General features: G+C 34.9%; 1 protein-coding gene across 2 annotated transcripts in view; it reads right to left on the bottom strand.

Moving 5' to 3' along the window:
• MAP4K5 (mitogen-activated protein kinase kinase kinase kinase 5) overlaps positions 1-23,729 on the bottom strand; it is a 176,444-nt gene that overhangs the window by 113,609 nt on the left and 39,106 nt on the right. For both annotated transcript variants that reach the window (XM_027849199.1, XM_027849198.1), the window contains exon 2: positions 23,666-23,723. In XM_027849199.1, the coding sequence (XP_027705000.1) occupies positions 23,666-23,723 (58 nt within the window). The remainder of the gene's footprint in view (positions 1-23,665; positions 23,724-23,729) is intronic.

The raw sequence follows: 23,729 nt of genomic DNA, 5'->3' as shown, positions 1-23,729 counted from the left end.
AACCATAAAGGGAAAGATGGATGTTCAATAATAAAAGAAGCATTTGAAATATTCCTAGAAAGAAAAACAGACCAGAAAAAAAATTTTATTTTGTCTCAAATGCCTCAGACAACAGAAATATAAGAGGGGTAAAAAAAATAGATCAACCAAAAACAATAACAAAATAACAGCAGAGACACCATTAAAAGCTTTTCTTTCCTAACTACTCAAGGCAACAAGGATGAAAGTAGAAGTAAAAGAGAAGTAATGGAGAGAGAGGACTGAAATATCACAAACTAAAACTCACAACACACTGTCTATAGTTGAATCAATGTTTTTTGTAGGACTAAAAATTACAGAATGAGTGGGCAGATAAAAAAGGTAAGGAAAAAGAGGAAAATATGTGATGTACTCTAGTCAAGTCAAAGGCCAGCAATGAAGGGAAAACAACTCCTGTCCTTCCCAAGAAAAAGTAAACCTACAAGAAAACGAGCAATGAGATAAAGGAAGGACAAAAGGCAGCGGGACAGACAAAAAGGAAGAAACCTTGTTTCAAGGGTGCCAATGATAAGAGAGAAGAGATATATTCTATAAAGAGACACAGGGACCTTACAATGGATATTGTCTGCAGAGATTTAGTGCTTAGAGACTGCTCATCTGATCTCAGAAAGGGAATCAGAGCTCCTAGGGTTAACTGACACATAAAAAGAGTGGGAGTAAATGGACCCCAAGTAAATATTTCAAGGGGGGAGAATGTCAAAAGAGAGTGAAAAAGTCAATAATAAACTACACAATCAGGTACATAGGTAGATAACTACCAAGGAGCAATAACGTCTCTATTATCTATAGGTATTAGTATTTCTAACAGTGAAGCAAAACAAAAAACAAAACAAAAAAAACAAACAAAAAAAGGAGGGGAGGACAAAAATAAGATCTGCAAGGCAATACCAGAAACTGCTAGAAGAGGTACCTCAAAAGTTTTAATTCCATGAGGAATATGAAGAATAAAGTACTAAATAAGCATTAAGGCTATAAATCAAAGAACAAAAATCTAAAATAAAATAAAAAGGCCAGCTAAATAATGAAAAAATGAGAAAGAAAACCTTTTTTACACAGACAGAGAATGAAACTAATGAACAAAAAGCAAACTGAAGAAGAAGAAAGGAAGAGAGATGCAACTTGACTACTTAACTGAGAGGAAAAGAAGAAATAAAGGAGTATCTTCAAAACTATAAAATACCCAAATTAAAAAAAGACCAAATGGAGACTAAGTTGAATCGTTTCAGTGGTATCTGACTCTCCAAGACTGCATTTGGGGCTTTTCTTGGGAAAAATACTGGAGTGATTTGCCATTTCCTTCTCTAGCTCATTTTACAGATAAAGAACTGATATAAACAGGGTTAAGCAAGTGTCTGAGGCTGGATTTGAACTCAGATCTGCCTTACTCCAGGGCCAGCATTCTATCCAATGGACCACCTAGCTGCCTAAATGGAGAACTTAACATAATCAGAAAAGGAAAATGAATTGTAAAGGAACTATCACCATGGTGGGGTTCTTGTCTTGACAGATTATGGCAAGAATTCTATTAAAATTTCAAAGAACAAGTAGTATCCATACTACACAAAGTATTCTCAAAAATGGAGAAAAGGACCCTACAATTCTATTATGAGACAAGTATAATCCTAATACCTAAGCCAGGAAAGATGAATACAGAAGAGAACTACAGACAAATATCATTAAGGAATATTGATTAAAAATTTTTAAATAAAATACTGTCAAACAGATTACAGTGATTTATCCAAGAGAATAATTCATTATGATTAGATTGGATTTGTATAAGAAGTGAGTTCAACCTTAGGAAAACAACCAGGATAAATTAATCAAATTAAAATCTAAAATATTCAAAACCACATGATTATCTCAATAGAAGCTGAAAAAGCCATTTAATAAAGCACAATATTCATTTATGCTAAGAAACTCTACAAAGTGTACCTATAGAAAGATTTTTTAAAATATCATAAAAAGTATCTATCTAAACCTAAAATCAAGCATCATATGCAATGGAGATAACTAGAATTTTTTGCAGTAAATACAATAATAAAGCAAGGATGCCCACTCTCACCACTATTACTCAGTATCATTCTGGCAACGCTAGCAATAATAAGAAGGGAAGGAGAAAAAAATAAAGGTATAAAAATAGTTAAAGTGGAGATAAAATAATCCCCAATACTGATGATATGATGACTTACTTAGAAAAAGATGGGAAGATATTAACAGTGCCAACTTGACCTATTTAAATAAACTACTAATTTGAAAAACTGGGAAAGATAACAACATGGACTATCACCATCACCTGTAAAAGTTTAACTAATGAAAATCAATTATGACAAAGAAGAGACCCAAAAGAGCCTAGAAACCACTTCAAACACTTGATCTTCAAACATTGTGATCCTAAGTAGAAATAGATATGTACTGGCCAAGAAAAAAAACAGTTTACAATTTTTAAACTCTTATAGAGGAAGGTGGTTTTAAGACTACGAATAGTATCACCGCATAAAAAAGCAATAAGTTGTGGAGGGTGAAAAGGTGTGGAGAGTAAGAAAGACAAAAACCAAAAAAGAAAATGTAAAATAATATTAGAAACTGAATAACAATTATTTTCTCCATCAATAATACAGTGCCCACCATTTAGGCCCCCAAAATCAATATCTAATGTGATACAAAGAAATGGAAATAGCAGCAAAGAAAAAGACAGAAATGACAACTACATCAGCCCAAATATACAAAGTTAAGTTTCAGGCAGGAGGTGAAATAATTTTGAGGGTATTAAAGGATTCTCAAAATACCTGAAACAGGAAAAGACACTGAATTAGATTAGAAAAAAAAAAAATCAGACACTATTAACTTAAAAGAGAATCAAGAGGGTGTTAGTAAGCACTGACTCACATGCCTGTTTGCTCTATTTACTAAGTCTTTGAAATAAGAAAAGGAAAAAAAGCACACTTTCACAAACAATACTGTATAACAAAACACCTTTTTAGTATAATACAACTGAGTGAAAGGTACAAAGTATAAAAATGCCACTGTGCTTGTTTGCTGACTATCTGATGATCAATGAAAACTAGTTTGACTGGTATAGCCCCAGTCCTATCAGGAGGCAAGTATGCCAAGACTAACAAATCAAGAAATTGGGCATTAACCCTTTTCAGCCTCTTGCTAGACTGAGATAATTAGGGTTAAGTTCCTTACTTCCTGCAAATTAAAACAACTCTGAGCCACCTCACACCTATCAGATTGGCTAAGGTGACAAAAAAAGAAAAAGGAAAAGAAAATGATAAATGTTGGGGAACACGTGGGAAATTGGAACACTAATGCACTGCTGGTGGAGTTGTGAACTGATCCAACCATTCTGGAGAGTAATCTGAAACAAAGCCCAAAGGTTTAGAAAACTGTACATACCCTTCGATCCAGCAATGTCACCACTACGTCTGTATCTCAAAGAGATAATAAAAAGGGTTTGAAAAGGGCCCACAGGTACAAAAATATTTATAGCAACTCTTTTAGTAATGTCAAAGAATTAGAAATTGAGGGGATGCTCATCAACTGAGGAATGGCTGGACAAGTTGTGGTATATGAATGTAATGGAATACTATTGCTCCATAAGAAATGATGAGCAGGCAGATTTCAGAAAAACCTGAGAAGATTTGGATGAACTAATAATGCTGAGTGAAGTGAGCAGAACCAGGAGAACACTGTACACAGCAACAGCAACACTGTGCAGTGACCAACTCTGATAGACTTAGCAATACAATGATCTAAGACAATTCCAAAAGACTTAAGATGGAATATGCTATCCACATCCAGAGAAAGAACCATGGAGTCTGAATGCACACCAAAGCACACTATTTTCTCTTTTTTTCCCTTTCTCGTGGTTTTTCCCTTTTGTTCAGATTCTTCTCTCACAATATGACTAATGTGGAAATATAATATGATTGTATATGTATAGCCTATATCAGATTGCATGCTGTCTTGAAGAGGGGAAGGGAGGAGGAGAGGAAAAATTTAGAACTCAAAATTTTTTAAAAGTGAATGTTGAAAACTATCTTTAAACATAATTGGAAAAAATTAAATACTATTAAGGAAAAAAAGTTCCTTATTTCCCTGACTCCTGTTCCTTACTTTTTATTAGGCAATCCAAAAAATATCTTTACTTTACTGGTACTATAGATGACAGAGAAGTCACATATTGGTATCACACTGGACTTTTTTCTCAAAGGATATATACTTGAGTCCTGAGTCTTTGACTAAAACACATGGATACTCTGCCCTTGTCCCCTCACCACTGTGCTAGCAGCCTACTGCAGGAATGGAGGTCATACACAAAGACTGTCTCTGATTCCAATATTCTCTTCCCCTTGTAAGCAACAATAAAGTTTATTAAAGTTCTCTCTATGCTAGTCAATTTTCAAATGAATTCCCAGGGACTACACTATCAAAAATCATTTGTGAAATGCAGCCTTTGAAGCTCTTCTCCAAGCCTTTCTCATACACATGTTTAAAATCTCACAAGAATATTCCCTGAAAGATGCTACAACAGAGATAATTTTGTCCTATAGGTATACCAACACCGAGTATCCCAAAATCTTGGTGCAATTTCAATAGTTTAAAGCTGCACTATAGCTTTTTTGAACACTGCAATGAGCAAAGCATAAAACAAAAGGGATACGTGCTAGCCAAAGGTGTCTGACATTATCACTGAGTATGCCCTGCACAGAGTACAAATGGAGGAGGAGGTCCTAGAGAGCTTGAAGTCCTCTAGGTGCTTCTGTTTGGGGCCTTTGTGCTGTTCCTCACATACACCCTACCCCTTGCCTTCCATTTCTATGACTTTGCAATTTCCATGCCTGAACTGTACCTCACTTCAGAATTTTTTCTTTCTTTCTTTCTTTTTTTAAAGGCAATTAGGGTTAAGTGACTTGCCCAGCGTCACACATCTAGTAAGTGTCAAGTGTCTGGTCTGAGGCCAAATTTGAACTCAGGTCCTCCTGACTTCAGGGCTGGTGCTCTACCCACTCCACCTAGCTGTCTCTTTTGTATTTATTTTGTATATACACTTATTTATGTACACGTCCTCTTCAACAAAGAATATAAACTCTTCCAGAGTATTTTTTTGTATCCTCAAGTACTTAGCACAGTTTCTGGCACACAGAACCCACTTAAATGCGTGCTGACTGATTGAACAGCATGGTATAGAGACTGTGTGAAGCCCTGGAAAACTGCAGTCACCTAAATAGGATTTTCATTCACTCAAAAGAATTTGACACTAGAACTCATACAGGAAAAAACAAGTTAATATATTTTGCAGATTATCATATTCAATTGGAATGATAGCCCATGGAACTGGTCCATAATTACATATGTCTTGCACAGGCCCTGCAGATAGACAATGATCTGGAACCAATCTGGATGGCCTTTTGGAAATGGAACAATGCTTTTAAGGACCAAACTGTCTCTGTGAAACAAATTGTCTCTGTGAAACAAAGGTTTATCCTTTTAACATCAATACTCTTCTAGTGATGCCACAAAGTCATAAATCATGAAACACCACACCCTTCTAAGAATAAAAAATTTGAGTGTACATATGCTATAGCATTTAAAAAAAATAAGACTCCAATTAACTGTTTCTTCTCCCCCCCGCCCCAAACCACTCCCAAGTTCTTTTTGGATCAGTCTCAATTTGGCCACAAAATAACACATCTTAGGGGGTACTCTGACTGGAGGAGGAGTTGAGGAATATTCTGAATTTATAAGTAGTAACCCAAACTAAAAATAAATAAACTTTAAAAAATAAGTAATAAACCCAGCAGCACTGAAGCTTTGGAGCACAGACAATGTGGAGGCGAGAAGAAAGAGCAGAATGAGGGCAGAACATATATAGAAAGAAAGTACAAGAGACTGGGTCTTGCAAATAATTTTTTAATAATTGAATAATTTTTCCCCAAAAAAAACCTTTTATTGATGCCTTTTGTATTTACAACTCAGTCATTTCCCCATATCTTACTCCAGACTGAATCCTCTCTTTTGACAAAGAAAAAGAACCAAAAAATCCAATACAGAATCCATGTCCAAAAACATATATTATGTTCTAGTGGGGTTCTCCACCTCACTGTCATGATGAAGGAAATGTATTTCATTCCCTTTCCTTCAGGACCTTCAATGGTTTTTCCATTACCCAACTTTCTTACAGAGACTTTCTTATCCTTTTTGTAGTCATTCCATATTTTATCCAATTAATTCTGTTCATTCGTTCCTATCAGTTCAGCTAATTCTTCCTACATTTCTCTGAATTCCTTATGGATATCATTTCAATGCATAATACTACTCAATTATTTTAATATTCCATGGTTTTTTCAGGCATTCCTCAATTGATGGACTTTGTTTCCTATTCTTTGCTGCTATAAAGAGTACTCCTATGAATATTCTGGTATACACTGAACCTTTGTTGCTGTCTTAGAGACAAGATTTAAGGAATCTTCTAGATTCCAAGGCTGACCTTCCATGTACTATACCATTCTGTTTCTCTTTATAATCAAATAACAAAGGAGGAAGGGGGGCAAAGGGGAGGGGGTGGGGAGGGAGACAAAGAGAAAAAAAATACACATAAAAATACAGGTGGGGTTCTATGCTCTACCTCAATTATCATAGAGGGTCCAGAGTGCCAGGGGTGGGGAACTTGCAGCCTCAAGGCCACATGTGGCCTTCTAGGTCCTTGTGTGTGGTCTTTTGACTCAGTCCAAGTAGTTTAGCTGCAATAGCACTTACTAAAGAGATTAGTTTAGGTTAAATTGTCATTTTTATTATATTGGCTCTGCCCACCCACAAATAATATTTCTCAAATTATTTAAAACTGACTTTATTTGTATAAAATGTTTTATAATTATGTTAATATAGTTCCTAGGTTTGTCTTGTCAAGGATACTCCCAGATATTTTATACAGTCTACAGTCATTTCAAATGAAGTATCTCTTACTATGTCTTCTTGTAAGGTTCTATTGGTAATATATAGAAGTGTTGATAATTTATGTGAGTTTATTTTATATCCTGCTACTATGTTAAATTTGTTTCAATTAGCTTTTTAGTTGAATCGCTAGGATTTTCCAAGTCTATCATCATATTGTCTACAAAGAGAGATAGTTTTATTACCTCATTAACCATTCTGACTCCTTCAATTTATTTTTCTTCTCTTATTGCTATGGTTAGCATTTATAATACAATATAGAATAATATTGGTGATAATGAGCATCTTTGTTTCACTCCTGATCTTACTGGGAATGCTTCAATCTTACCACCATTACAGATACTGTTGCTGATGGTTTTAGGTAGGTGCTACTTATCATTTTAAAGAAAAATCCACTTATACCTATGCTTTCAATTTTTAATTGAATAATAACAGGGTTTATTATCCTATATAATCCAATAATTAATGAGTATTGTATTTTGTCAAAAGCTTTACAGAAAAAGTGTATCTATTGATACAACTGTTTTACCACATAATCATTGCCAACAAATAATCGTCACATCCAGTTTTTTCAATCCAAAAATTGGTCTCATAATCTCATAATCATCACATGGTATAATCCTGTTCCTCATGCCACTTAAAAGGTAAACAGAGCAGCAATGTATTCACCAGTGGCATATGGATATGCATTTATATCTCATCATTTCGAACCAGGAGCCTAGAATTCTCAGCACAGGCACATAGTTAGTATTTATTTTTAATGTATACTCAGGAGTATTCCGTAGATCCTAATCATGCATCAAAGACAATTTAGTAATAAATAATTTTTAAGTAATACTGGCACAAATTAAAAAAAAAACAGCAAATAATAGTGGCACCCCACTTTCTCGCAAAAAAAAAGTAATAAAATCTGCGACAATTATGCAGTGAAATACTGTAATCATATGATTTCTGTTACTTTTGTTATTGATATAATCAATTATGTTAACAGTTTTCCTTATGTTAAACCACCCCTGCATTCTTGGTATAAATCCCACTTTGTAGTTTTCTGGCTAGTATTTTATTTAGAATTTTTGCAACAATATTCCTTAATGAAATTGGTGTATAATTTTCTTTCTCTGTCTTTGCTCTTCCTGGCTTAAGTATCAGAACCATATTTGTTTCATAAAGGGAGTTTGGTAGGACTCCTTCTTTGCTTGTTATTCCAAATAATTTATTTGATATTAGAATTAGGTTGATCTTTAAATGTTTCCTAGAATTCATTTGTAAATCCATCTGGTCCTGATGCTTTTTCCTTTAGAAAGGTATGGACTGTTCAATTTCTTTTTCTAAAATAGGTTTACTTAGATATTCTATTTCCTCATCTGTTAATCTAGGTAGTTTATATTTTTGTAAGTATTCTTCCATTTCACTTAAATTATTTTATTTATTGGCATATAATTGGGCAAATTAAGTCCTAATGATTGCTTTTATTTCATCTACATTAGTAATATATTCACTCTTTTTATTTTTTAATACTAGTAATTAGGTTTTCTTCTTTAAAACCCTATTAACCAATGGTTTATTTTTTTTTCATAAAACCAACTTCTAGTTTTATTAATTCAATGGTTTTCTTACATTCAATTTTATTATTCTCACCTTTAAATTTTAGGATTTCCAATTTGGTGTTTAACTGGGGATTTTTAATTTGTTCTTTTTCTAGTCTTTTTTAATTGCATACCCAATTTATTGCTCTTTCTCTATTTTATTGATGTAAGCATTTAGAGATATAAACTTTCATCTGATTACTGTTTTTACTGCATCCCATAGGATTTGACGTGTTGTCTCATTATCATTCTCTTCAAAAAATTTTATTTTTTCTATGACTTGTTCTTTAACACACTTACTCTTTAATATTGGGTTACTTAGTGTCCAATTAATTTCTAATCCATTTCTATTGCCATTTATTAAATATACTTTTTTGCACTGTAATCTGAAAAGGATGTATTTAATATTTCTGCTTTTCTGTATTTAACTATAAAGTTTTTATGCCCTAAAATATGGTCAATAAAGGTATCATGTATCATTGACTATTCCTTTCTATTCCCATTCAATTCTCTCCAGATATCTATCTAGCTTATCTAAGACTCTATCTCCTTGACTTCTTTCTTATCTTTTTTAATATTTATCTAGCTCTGAAAGGGGAAGATTGAAATCACCCGCTATTACAGTTTTGCTATTTCCATCTGTAATCCATTTCCTTTAAAAATTTGGATGCTATAGCATTTGGTGCTTATAGAATTAGTACTGTTATTGCTTCATTATCTATGGTTCCTTTTCTCATAATGTAATTTCCCTGTTTTTCTCTTTTAATTAAATCCATTTTCGCTTTAACTTTGAGATCAGGATTGCTACCCCTACTTTTTTTTTTTTTTGGACATTAGCTGAAGCATAATAAATTCTACTCCAGCCCTTTATTTTTACTGTATGCGTATCTTTCATTTTTTAAATGTGCTTCTTATAAACAACATATTGTCAGAGTCTGGTTTTTAATCCATTCTGCTATCCATTTCTGTTTTGTGGGTGAATTCATCCCATTCACATTCAAAGTTATAATTACTAGTACATTTTCTTCCATCCCATTTTTCATTACTGTTTATCCTTCTCTCCCTCTCTTTTTACCTTACCCCTCCTCAAACATCTAATTGATTTGGGGGCAGCTAGGTGGCGCAGTGGATACAGCACCAGCCGTGAAGTCTGGAGGACCTGAGTTCAAATTCCACCTCAGATCAAACACTTGACACTTATTAGCTGTGTGACCCTGGGCAAGTCACTTAACCCCAACTGCCTAAAAAAAAACAAAACAAAACAAAACACATTTAATTGACTTCTAATCACTGCCTTCCCAATCCAAATACCTTCTTAGAACCCCTCCCTTATCCTCTCCCTTTACCCTCTTATTCCTTAATTTACCCTTTCTAAAAGTCTCTCCCTTATCCTGTTCCCTCCTCACCCTCCTATTTCTCTGTGTTAAGACTTTTATACCCCAGCAGATGTATGTGATTCCCTCTTTAACTCAGTTCTGATGAGAATAAGCTTCCAGCACTACCAGCCCTCAGCCCCTTCCTGCCTCCACTGTAACGGTTCTTCCACTCACACCTCATTTGTACAAGATACTTGCTCCATTTTAGCTCTCCCTACCCAATTTTATTTTTATACCCAAACTCAAAAAAAAAAAAAGTTGAGTATATTTTTATACTCAACTCAACACCAAGCTATATATTCTTGTATGCTATGCATGTATCTTTTACGTATGCTCTTTCAAACTACCCAATTAAAGATAATATTCTTAAGAGTTACAGATAATATTTTCCCATAAAGATTTTGAACTTATTAAGTCCTTTATAATTGGTCTTTAATTGTGAGGGACTGTCTGATGTTGGCAACTACCAGGTGGGCGCTGTGGCAAGATTGGGGTAGAATCTGGGTATTTGGAAGTCGAGGCAGGGGCTGTAGTAGGCGGAGTCGTGGTGAACTGGGATGGGCTGGCTACGGAGAAGCCCTGAGGCAGTGGGCAGTGCTATGTGAGATAAGCTGGGTGCAAGGAAGTAGCTGGAGCTTGTGCTCCTGCGGCAAGGGGCGGTGCCACGTGGGAGTGGGACAGCAGAGGACGAGTTCCCTTTGCTTAGTCCCCTCCCTATATGCAACGACAACCCCAGATGCCTCCCTTCCTGTGACCTTCCTGACTTCCTGGGTCCCTTTGTGTAGCACTGACCCCAGACGCCTCCTTCCTGTGTCCTTCCTGACTTCCTAGGTCACGTACTCTGTCTATGCACTAATCCCAGACGCCTCCTTCCTGTATCCGGTCCTAGATCACTACCTCTCCCTTGGTGTGCTAAACTCAGACAGCCCCTTCTGGTATCTGACCCTACAATCATTGGCTACTAAGCGGGCTGGGGAGGAGTGGCTAAGTAGGTACTTAAGGAACGAGCGTGGTCAGATCACGCTCTCTCTCTTGGCTCCTGCTCTGTTGCTCTGGCCTTCCTGCTTGGCCTTGCTGTGATAACTTGCTGTGATGGCCTCTGAATAAAGCTCTGGTGTTGGCGCCTCCTGATGGTTCGTCTCTGTGTGTTTATCCGGTTGAGGACCGAAGACTGGTGAGTGAGTATGACTCTGGCAGCCTGCTCCTTATAGGAGGAGTGTTCGGCGCGGCCAGCATAAGGTCGGCGCGGCCGGTACATTTAATGTTTACCTTCTTATGTTTCTCCTATGTCTATTAGGTCAAATTTTCCATTTAGTTCTGGTCTTTTCTTCACAAATACCACAAAGTACTTTAGTTCATTAAATATCTTTTTTTTCCCTCCACTCAGGATAACACACAGCTTTGCTCAGTAAATTTTTCTTGGGTCACAAGCCCAACTCCCTTACTCTTCAGAATATATTGTTCCATGCCCTTTGGTCTTTTCTAAATCTTGTATCATCCTGCCTGTAGTTCCACAGTATTTAAATTGTTTTTTTTTCCTAGTTGCTTGTAGTATTTTCTCCTTGACCTGGAAGTTTTGAAAAACTTAGCTATAATGTTCCTGTGAGTTTTCATCTTGGGATCTCTTTCAGGTGGTTATTGGGATTTTTTTCTATTTCTATTTTACCTTCCCAATTCTAAAACTTCAAGACAAATTTCCTTAACAATCTCTTGAAGTATAATAAGATCTAGATTTTTTTTATCATAACTTTCCACGTACTCCAATAACTCTTATATTGTCTCTCCTAGATCTTTTCTCCAGGTCAGTTGTTTTTCTAATGTGATGTTTCACGTTCTCTTCTACTTTTTCATTGTTTTGATTTTATTATTTCTCGGGGTCTTATGAAGTCATTAGCTTCCTCTTGCCCAATTCTAATTTTTAAGGAGTTATTTTCTTCAGTGAGATATCGTACCTCCTTTTCCATTTGGCCAATTCTGCTTTTCAAGGAGTTCTTCTCTTCAGAACTGCTTTGAAAGTAACAAGTACAATTTATTATATGCTCTTTTTTAAAAGCAAATGACATGAAATGAAGAATCATGGTTTCATAACTTGAAGTCCTCAGCAGATAGATTTCAGGGGAGTATGCAAATTTGGAAGGGAAAAAAAGTATATTTTCATTTCAATATCATTGGTTTCTTTTGCAATTCATTTAAAAACATTATTCTGAGAAAGGGTCTAGAGGCTTCCACAGACTGCTATTAATATCCCTGACACAAAAAAAGGTTAAAACTCTTGGTATAGAGAGATAATATTGAACAGCTGAATGCACACAAATTATATTACGAATTTATAAAGAAACTCAGTCCTAACTATGACCAAAGGGCAATCAAACTGTGCATACCCTTTGATCCAGCAATGCTACTACTAGCCCTGTATCCCAAAGAGATCATAAAAAAGGGAAAAGGACCCACATATACAAAAATATTTATAGCAGCTCTTTTTGTGGTAGCAAAGAATTGGAAATTGAGGGGATGCCCATCAATTGGGAAATGGCTAAACAAGTTGTGGTATATGAATGTAATGGAATACTAATGTTCTACAAGAAATGATGAGCAGGCAGATTTCAGAATAATCTGGAAAGATTTACATGAACTGATACTGAGTGAAGTGGGCAGAACCAGTAGAACACTGTACACAGCAACAGCAATATTGTGCAATGACTAACTATGATAGACTTAGCTCTTCTCAGCAACACAATGATCCAAGACAATTCCAAAAGACTCATGATGGAAAATGCTAACCACATCAAGAGAAAGAACTATGGACTCTGAATGCAGATCAAAGCATACTATTTTCACCTTTTTTGTTTTTTTCTTTTTTCTTTCTCATGGTTTTTCCTTTTTGTTCTGATTCTTCTTTCATAACATGACTAATGTGGAAATGTCTTTAAAAAAAAGAAAGAAAGAAAGAAACCCAGTCCTACCAAGACAACACACATTAATAGAAAACAACATTAAATTAATACGTTATCTAGAAGTCAAGGGCAAATGCTCTTTATTGGTGAGGAATTACAACAAATAAAGTTTTATAGTCATAATGGATAGTTTTAGATTTAAAAAAAATAAATCTGTAAAGCTATTGAAGTAAAACTACAGCTAATTTTGTAGAACAACTGAATTACAGAAAGAGAACTAAACTCTTTCTAGTTTCTGCTCTACTACCAACTAGTTGTATGAACTTCTGAAAATCATTTCACTCTCTGGATTTGGATTTCTTTATCTGAAAAATAAAAAATTGACTATGACTGATCTCTTAAAATTCTCTAAATAAGAGAAATTGCTTACTGGGGTTGGGCTTGGAGCAGAGATTAGAAGCATAACAAGTTCATGACTATATTTTACAGAAAGCCTAGGAATAAGAAATGGTCAATTTTGAAAAGTTCTTGGATGTGTAAATGGTAGTTTAAGTAAATAATATACATAATACTTGAAAAATACCATATATTATGAACTGAATCTTTAAACTAGATTTGATACCTATTTTTTCAATAGGAAAAATTATTATTATTCAATAATTGCCATCTTTCAGACTTGATGACTAATAATTAAGTTATTCTTTTGGTGCTGAAATGTTTCCTATTGAAATCACATGGTTAGTGACACATATATTTGACTCAGATGCATTAACTTTTAGTCTATCCAGGAAATGTCTAATTAAGATTTTTCCAAGATCAGAAAAATAAGCTACATAGCATATTTCTAATGTATTTATGATGAAGGATAATGGTACTAGGTTAACTCACATAAATTAGACAGCAGAAAAATAGCTCATATTAGGGAATTAAATTTAGTTCCAGAGCAGATTTTCAAGGTAGTAAATAACATGAAATTTGCTATATGAGGGTTCCCCTTAGAGTAGAGGCCTTGTCAGGGGCACTTGGGCTTTTCTCACCAGATAACTGTGGCAAAGGGTTTATAATAACTAGGAATTCCTTCCATTACTATGAGAGTCACCAGAGTTCTAATATAGTATCTTATAAATAGTAGCTCAATAAACATTTGCAGACTAATTCTATATTAGCAAGGATAATGGATGTCAAATCAAACACTACAATGTTTAAATTGTATGCGTGCTAAATTAACTGTGTATTAAAGGAATTCTCCCAAAGAATCTTTATATTCGTATTCATAAATGTAATAATCATGAGGCTCCCTAACAAACCTGAAAATGGACAGGTCTGAATTTTAACATTAATTTCTGTTTCATTTGCAGTTTGTCATGATCTAAAAGGTAAGACAACACTAAGTTGGCTAAAGGTCTAGGATTGAATGATGGTAGAACAATGAAAGCTGAAAAGAATAAGTGGGGGGAGAAAAAGATGAGAGACAAGGGAACAAACTGGTAAGAGCTGAGGGGCATGCTACTTGAAGCATTGGGAGGACAAAGAATTATGATTTTTTTAAAAGAGTCAAGTAAGTGGTATTAAAGTAGAGTCTTGCCCTTATGCTTATAAAAATCCTAACCATATATCCTCCTGAATTCTTTCTATAAAAGACCAAAAGCAGCAAATATGAGTGATCTAAAAGATAAGCAGAAAATCAAAGAAAGAGTTAGGATGAAAGTAAGCTTCCATTTCAATTATGTTCAGTACCTTGTAGCAATTTAATTTGCAATGAATCCAAAATAATCTAAAATTTTCAAGGCTTTCAAAGAAAAGTATGGATGTCAACTGTATTATAAAAGTATACCCCAGAGCTAGGTGGTACAGTGGATAGAGCTCTAGCCTTGGAGTCAGGAGGACCTAAGTTCAAATCTGGCCTCAGATACTTGACAATTACTAGCTGTGTGACCCTGGGCAAGTCACTCAACTCTGACTGCCTAGGCAAAAAAAAAAAAAAGTATATACCATCCACACTATCTACACACACACACACACACACACACACACACACACACACACCCCAATAAGTTAGAATCTTTTACTTTATTGATTTAGTGCTCTCTATCAATGAAAATCAGCAACTGTTTTGCAATTTTTAGCCTTAGAAAGTTGTCTGGATCACTAAGAGGTTAAGTGATTTGCCCAGGGTGATATAGCCTACAGTGTGTCACAAGGTTGAATTCAGAAGCTGACTCTCCATTTTTCTTGCTCTCTATGTAATATAACATGCTGCTTCTCCCATCAAAATCATACAATACAAAAAGAAAATGTTCATTTAGTAGTTTCTTCATATGGCATTACCTCATTCTGACTCATATAATGGGTTTACCATTTTTAAAAACTACATATTCTATGCAAAATTATCATAGGCTTTTTCAAGAGTCTTGCCAGTGAAAAAGGTTTGTGTATATTTACCCTTCCTTATTTTCAACTGTTACGAATAAAACATAAAAGGAGACTTTTTTCAGCTATAGTTCATTAAAGAGCTACAAGAAATGGCAACACATATTGTATCTCTGTGAACTACTGTTTCAGTACTTTAACACTTTCCACCAAGAGAAAAAAATTTCATTTACATAGGAATTATACTTTGAAAAATAGCAATAATTCACCAATCTGATGGTGATTGTTGACCAAAAATCAATTTTTTTCTGTGGAGCAAACAACTCAGTTTCAAATCTCTGGAATGATATTTTCTAAAATTTGTGATTGAGTCCCAAAATTCCCCAGGAAAGGCTAAAAAAACAGTGTAAGGAATTTCATTCTGATCCTGATCATTCAGAATGTATAACTGAGATCCAGTTTATTTGTACTATGAAAATAAGTTCTGCTTAAAGCAGATTATTGTGTAAGTTGGACTACCAAGGCAGATATTTTATTTCAAATTATTCTCGAACATTTTAACAGTATCTACATAAACACAATTGATGTGCTAAAACTACAAAAGATTATCTGTTCATTGGAAAGCAGCATGCTACTGTGGGAAAAAAAGCACTGATCTTGGAGTCAAAAGACCTGGTTTCCAGACTTGATCGCTCTAGTTTCTCACTACCCCAACCCAGGCAAGTTACTACAACTTTCTCAAGATGGGGACAGGGACCCAACCTCTGATTTTGTTACTGACATAAGTAATTTCCTCTATCAATGTAAACTTGCACCTATTCTGCTACTTAGTCTTTAAGAGTTGCCTAGAGGCTAAAGTGACTTGCCCTGGGTCACACAGCCAGCATGTGTCAGGAGCTCTGAGCCTCGAACTCAGGTCTTCCTAATTCCAAAGACAGCATTCTATTTACTACATCTCTCTTGTAAAATCTGTAAAACAAGGATAATAAAATATAACATCAATGTATGTTACATTTTATTAAAGGAGAGTAGGACTGATACTTTGACACTTCCCCAACAGTATTTTTTTTGGCATGTGAAATTATAGAAGCAGAACAGACAAGACTTCTGACTAGAAATAAATGAGGAATGAGGTAAATGAGGATAAAGAATTGAGTATGACTTCTAGGCTGGTTTTCTAAGCACAAATGCAGCATTCTTTCTACAATACTACGTTGTCTTCTCTATCAAACTGCATACCATCCCTAAATCACACTGTTCAGAAAACGGTTTTAAAAATTATTTCTCAGGGCAGGTAGGTGGTACAGTGGATAGAGCTCCAGAGTCTTAGAGTCAAGAGGACCTGAGTTCAAATCTGACCTCAGACACTTGATACTTACTAGCTGTATGACCCTGGGCAAGTCACTTAACCCCAATTGCCTAGCCAAAAAAAAAAAAATCATTTCTCCTGCTTTTGGCTTTTAATACATATTTAAAAATAAATTCATTAAATATTAAAATTAGTTGCCAGTGGAATAAGAGAACAGACAAATGAGGGTTTTCTACACTCTTAAATTTGCATTTTTGTTCTTTAACTTTCAATAATTTTCACTGCCAATGCTTTAGAATATGTAGATTCCTTTCTTTCATTTCTATGTGGGGTAGTTTTTCCCTGCATGTGTACATAAAATAAATTCCATTAAATTGCTTTCATGAATACATTTTTCAGAATTTCTGTGTGGTATTTAGCATTTATGCCACAGCTATTTAACAAAAGTGAAGTAGATTTTGTTTTTCATTTTGGAAGGAACTCCACGGACTATTTAATTTTAAAAAACATTACAATATGTTAATGAATTTCCCAACATTTGGTTAAGATACTTCAAATAATTCTAGAACAAGCTACATTTCAGATATAAACTCTTAAGAGTACTCACAAGCTTCCTGAATTTGTATGGAAGCCAAAACAACACAAAAGAGCTTCCTTGTATGGATTTAACAGATGAGCCAGACCAGAATTTTATTTGGACAGGAAAAGATAACCACTTGCCAAAAAAGATTCATTTTATGCTATAGCAGGAAAAAAATTTCTGAAAGTATATCGAATAACTCACTAGCTATACTCTAAACTCTATATTGGGGCCCCTGAAATTTTTTTTAAAAATATTTTGATAACTATTTCAATATAATTGGTTTTCTTTGTAATTTCATATATTATATTTTATTTTATTTTAGTCATTTAAAAACATTATTCTGAGAAGAGGTCCACAGCTTTCAACAAACTGCCAGAGGGTCCATGGCACAAAAAATATTAGGAACTCTTACTCTAGATAGAACAATTTTACATCAAAATACATTATAAAAGTTGGTAATTTTTAGTACCTGAAATTTTAATCACAACTTACTAAATAACTGTAACTACTCAATAGACAATAAGCATTTATTAAGCACCTACTATAAGCCAGGCATTGCACTAAGCTTTGGGGACACAAATATGAAAAAGACAATCCCTGCCATGAAAGAGCTTACAATCTAATGGAGGACAACAACAACACATAAAAGGAAGATGAAAAGCAGGGGGAAGGGAGAGTGGTATCTGACCCAGGACATGTTGAATAAGTCTCAAAGAAATATGGCCAAGTAAGAAAAGAGAAGATTCTCTGAGTTGATCTCCCTCCATAAATCGAGGTTTGGAGTTCTTGGCCCCAACCTCCAATCAGACAGGCAGAGGGCAGTGATGAGGCAGAGTACCCAAAGATGATGAAATCTTATAGGATGATGAGGTTATCTCAATAATGAGCTTCCTGGGGCATGGTGGGCAAGTCAGAGAAGTCCCAAAGTAGTACAGCCAAGTAAGGTCAATTTTACCTTCACCTCTCTCATATATATATGTACCCTTCTCTTCTCTGACATTGCCACCACTCTGGTATAGGCCCTTATCACTTTATACCTGAACTATTGAAATAATAAGAAAAAATAGTTGGTCAAATAGTTCGACAAAATCTTTTAAAAGCCTGATTTATTTTGACTTTTAAGAAATTAATACTGGGACAGCTAGATGGTGTAGTATATAGAGCACTGGCCCTGGAGTCAAGAGGACCTGAGGTCAAATCCAACCTCAGATATTTGACATTAGCTTTGTGACCTTGGGCAAGTCACTTAACTCTGACTGCCTCACCAAAGGAAAAAAAAGAAAAGAAATTAATACTCATTTAAGTATCCATCAATGTATTCCTTTCTGAAACATTTTTTAACCATTATATAGAGAGTTATATGTTTGGTTTTTGCCAACTGCTTATGGAGAAGCTGTGTTGGTTTAACTTTTGAATAACAATATATATTTTTTTAGTATTTTAAACAAATGACATGAAAAAGTATACTTCCAAATCTTTGGTCCAAGACAGCTGCCTGAATTGGGGGGGAAGGACTGGCAGTTGGCCCAAATATCTCCCCTTCTACCTCTCCACACCCACTCCTCCCCACTCCAAACACATACAAACATACAAACACACACATACACACACACACACAGCACCAGAATAATGATCAAGAAACTACAGTGTCTTTGCCCATGCCAAAATTATACAAATAGTCAGCTAGAAGCCTGTGAGGAATAGGAAAGCCACATCCCCCCCAAACTACCACTAGCCCAGACAAGAGAAGAGAGTAGTCTTCCAGTGTGACCAAAGATCAGTCAGAAACAATTGTAACCTAGAGGGATCTCTATCTCAAGACAGTAAGAATAAAGGACTCCCACGAGAAAGCCCCAGGATGATCCAATAGTAAGGAGCCTTGGAAATCACTGGGAATGGCAACAATCAAGTGGCATCAGTGGTCAGATTAGGACACTTCTGGCCAAGGGCCTATAAAGTCCCCAGCATTCTGTCCTGAGACACCACAGAGGTAAAGATCCAGTTTCAAAGATCCAGAGAAGCCTAACATTCGAAGACAGAGGTCAGCCAAGGTGAACGCAGGTACCCAAGAAAAGCAGACAACCTTGCCCCAAAGCACTGCCAGGGATAGAGCCTAGTTTTGGTAAAAAACCACAAAAAGGAACTCATGAAGGAGAGTGTGCCACACTTCAATAAGCACTAAGGATATAAATAAGAAAAAGTCAGTCGTTGCACTCAAGGAATTAACAATCTAATGGAGGAAGACAATACACAAAATGAAGTAGAAAGCCTATCCCCACCCCACATTCATCCACCCAATCTAAGAGGAAAGACAACTGAGGAAGTGTTGAGTATCAAAACAGAATCAATCTATACAATGAGCTTATCCTGGGGGAGGCATGATATTCACGGAGTTGAAACCAAACAGAGTGACTGATGGGAGATGAATAAATGCAAGATACTGACAACTTATAAAGAATTCTAACAGGTTCAAATGTACTCAAAAATCTACAACTGCAAGCAGAGACTCCAGGGGAAAAAAGAACTTCCTACAAAAATTATAAAGATATCTAGAAGAAATAAAGAGATTCTTTTTCATAAAATAAAAGCTCTAGAGGAAAGAAGTGGAAGAATAAATTTTTTGACCATAAAATGGTGAACATTACCCAAGTAACAGACCCCCTGAAAATTAAAATAGACCAAACAGATATCAATGACTCCATAAGAAGTGAAAAAAAAAATTTAAGCAAAAGATTGAAAAAATTGTAAGAAAAGTAAGCCAATATAAGGCATTGCCTATCAAAAATAAGTGACCTGGGAAAAGGGTCAAGGAAAAATGATTTAAGAATCACTGGTCTCCCTGAAAATCATGATTAAAAAAGTCTGGACACTAAATTTCAAGAAATCATAAATGAAAATTGCCCAGATCTATTACAACCTATAAAGCAAAGTGAAACTGGAACAAATACACTAAGCACCTCTTGAAAGGAACCCACCAGAAAAAAAAAATTCTTTTAACTAAAAAGTGTAGTCAAATGAAACAAATCTACATAGTGCTGGTTCTGAGCTGAGGTTTTAAAGAGTGGACATAAAAGAGACAGAAAAAAAGTGTTTCTGTGGAAAAGAATAAAAAAAAAGGTGGGATGGAACTTTCTATTTCTTATAATGGACTGGATGAGAAGAGCACATAGACATGGAGAAAGGGTAGGGGGAGTGAGTATCAGGTAAACCTCGCTCTTTTGTGAATCTAACAAAGGAGGGCTGAACATGCAAAGAGTTTAGTGTAGAAATATATCAAATTCAACAAGGGAATAGGTGAGGATATGGAATTGGAGGTTAAAGAAGAAGATAATACTAAGAAGAGAACAGTCAGAAGCAAAACAAACTTAATCATCCCAAGATGGGGGCTGTGGGGGGGAGGTAAAAGAAGAAAAGAACTGGAAACTTAAAGGACAATGTCCATCAAGTGAAGAAGCATAAAGAGAAGAAAATTTTGAAAAATCATTCATGCATGTTGCATCCGTTGTGTAACAGAGTTAAAGTTGTAGTGATTATTATATTATTTTCCAAATAAATACACAAAATGCAAGTGATAACCAATCAGTGGTCAAGTTGGCCAACAAGTCAAATGCTGGCAGGCGAGCCTGTCACATCCAGCATGTATCGGCAAGAATATGTGCGTGCAATGACTCATTTACAATATGATACTAAACAGTTACATGACACAATACTGCCATCATCAAAATTTCAATGCAGGAAAAAAACCACAAATTTGCAATAAATTATTAAATTTAAGATGTGTCATTTTTTAAAACTGCTTTTTGAAATGATGTAAATTTCAAACAAAAAACAAAAAAACAAAAACAAGACAAAACATTAAAGGGTTAAAGAATGTAGATTTCCAGGGGGAAGCTAAGTAATTTCTTTTTTTTTTTTTGAAAAGGGGGCGTTAGGCCAAAAAAGTTTGGTAACCTCTGCTCTAGAACATCTCCTGATGGAGAGGGAATAAACTCAAAGTGCAGAAGAAAAAGCACATTTCTGCACATGGTCACTGTGTAAATTTGTTTCATTTGACTATGCTTATTTGTTCCAAGAATTTTTTCTTTGTGTTTTTGATGAGAGGGAAAGGGTAGTTAAGAGTAATAAGGGGGATGCCAAAAAGAAAAAAAAGATGAGGACTATTTTAAAACATACACCTGAGAGAACAAAAGGAAGTTCAAAAAAAGCATAGAAAGTAGAGTACTGAATTTACTCTCTACTTTTTTAAAAGCAAGGATTCATAGTTTCACATATAATCCTCTTTTGGTGTTCTATTTTGTATATGGAAATGTTCTTTTCTCTGTTCCCTAAGTTCAGATTCAAAAAATAAACTTAAATAAGGAAAATAAAGGTGACGTTAAGGAGTTTTTCTACAAACCCACAAAATATGAAAGAGTTCCTTAATAAACTTTTTATAATAAAATTACAGAGCAATGGCCAGTAAATGAATACTGTTATCACACAGAGAACATCTAATGACTGACTGAGAACAATCAGTCTTCTCCCTTAACTTCATGATTTCCTCCAGTTGTATTCAGCAGTGTCTGAGTAGGAGCAAAGGAGGCAAATGGTGGGAATAATCCAGAGTTGGAATTTGGCAAGGTATGTTTGATAATAAGGACAATTCATCAAAGTATTCAAGAGCAGAACATAGTTTAGAATTAAACTAGCCCACAGGGTGAAAACTGGGAAGGGAGAAGAATATAGTCATAGCTAAGATACCTGAACAGTACTAGGATAGAGATCACAATGAGTAGGTGTAGGAGGAGTGAGACATAGGGAGATACGGAAAGATAAAAGATTATGATCAGTTAAAGAAAATTTAAGGTTCTTGAACAAAGGAGTGGAATATATATGGTTCATGCAAGATCAAGGATGATGCTATCTCTGTGTAGAAAAGTACAGCAAGTGATTTGAGTAGACTGAGGAACTGGGAAGTTAGGGTATTTGAGGGAACATCAACATATATGTCTGAAGTTTCCTAGAATGAAGAAAAAGAGTTGGAATGGAGAGGAAGACTGTAATCTAGACACTAAACTCATCGAGAAAATAGAGAGAATATACTGAGGATTAAATACAACTACCAGAATCTAGACTGAGTGATAACTTTGGATTGCATAAACCTCAAAAGAGAAGTTTCTGAGTGATAGAGGGAGAACCTGGAAGTGGTGATGCAGAACAAGGAGTATGCAATTCCCCCTACCAAGTCCAGTGAGTCACGGGGTGTGAATAAAAGTATAGTCAGTACTGGAAAGGCAGCCAGGATCTTCGTGAGATAATTAAATTACAAAGGACTTTTAAAGGTTCATGACATAACAAAAGTTTACTTTGAACTGTAATTTTTCTCATTAACTATATTTATGTTCCCTATTTGGTGTACCCATTGATATTCCAATATTTTAAACTCCGATTTATCAGTAAAAAGTTTTAATTAAAGGATATTTTTGAAGAGATCCAATTAATTTATAATATACATTGTACTACACTTAAAAATACTAAGCCAGATTGGCTTTCTTCCTCAATCCAAATCAGAATTGAACAGTATAGTCAACATGTGATATGAAGCAATTCAAAGGCAGAGAATGACTCATATTTCCAGGATTCTATGAATCATATTTCCATCACAGTCAAATGCACTGTAGGAGCCCAGGAACTAAATGTTAAAAGACACACTAAAAATATTAAAATAACTTGTACCTCCCAGGAAATAAAAAGGATACTATTTGTCATCACAGAATATAGTCTGGAAAGACTCCACCATTTGCTAATTCAATTACATACCTAGCTAATTACATAAATAATGTTATAAGTGATGTCTGAAACCCAAAATGTTTTAAATGCTCCAAAAACAGAATCAGGGACACACTATGTATCCATACGCTTTCTCTATATGTTAAAGTTCATAGGTCTACAAGAGGTAGAATGCTCTGTTTTATCAAGTGCAAAAATGAATGATTTATTCAATTAAAGGCAACTTTTCTTACTAGATATTAACAGATCAATATTGGTTATTATCTCTAGCAATGATAAAATTATGTTGGTGCTTGCTATTTTTAACCTAAGATTAAACAAGTGGTAGATTTCTGTTGATTGATTCCCCCCCACCTTTTGCACAAAAAGATGACAAAATGATATAAATAAATCATTTAGTTGAGAATACAATTGTCAGTTGTGTTGTATAACCTATTAATTTTGAAATTACAAAATGATATTTTATTTTTATTTACAAACCCTCAGCATGAAACAGTAAGCAAATTTTGAATTCTGTTCATTTTCTAATCAAAGATCATATCCATACACAAACCATGTTTAACCATAAACCAAGAAGCACACGAGATTTAACTCAGCTTTACTAAATGATGCATATTTATCTTGGTGAAACATCTAAAAGCACATTGACGTAATTTAGAAAGGAGGAAAACATAAAGTCAAGAAGATACAGGAAATGCTTTTTTTAAAAAAAATTATCATATTTGTTCATTCACTCCAGTAGAAAAATATGCATGAATAGTTTTGAAGGATATGAAACTTACCAGGTTCCAATTTGATGATTTTTACTGCAGCCAACTCTCCTGTATGTAAATTTCTAGCCTAAAA

Source organism: Vombatus ursinus, unplaced genomic scaffold, assembly GCF_900497805.2.
Source record: "Vombatus ursinus unplaced genomic scaffold, bare-nosed wombat genome assembly UNPS02007284.1, whole genome shotgun sequence".
NCBI lineage: Eukaryota > Metazoa > Chordata > Mammalia > Diprotodontia > Vombatidae > Vombatus > Vombatus ursinus.
Note: the sequence above shows the minus strand (reverse complement) of the source record. Positions and strands in the feature narration are given on the sequence as shown.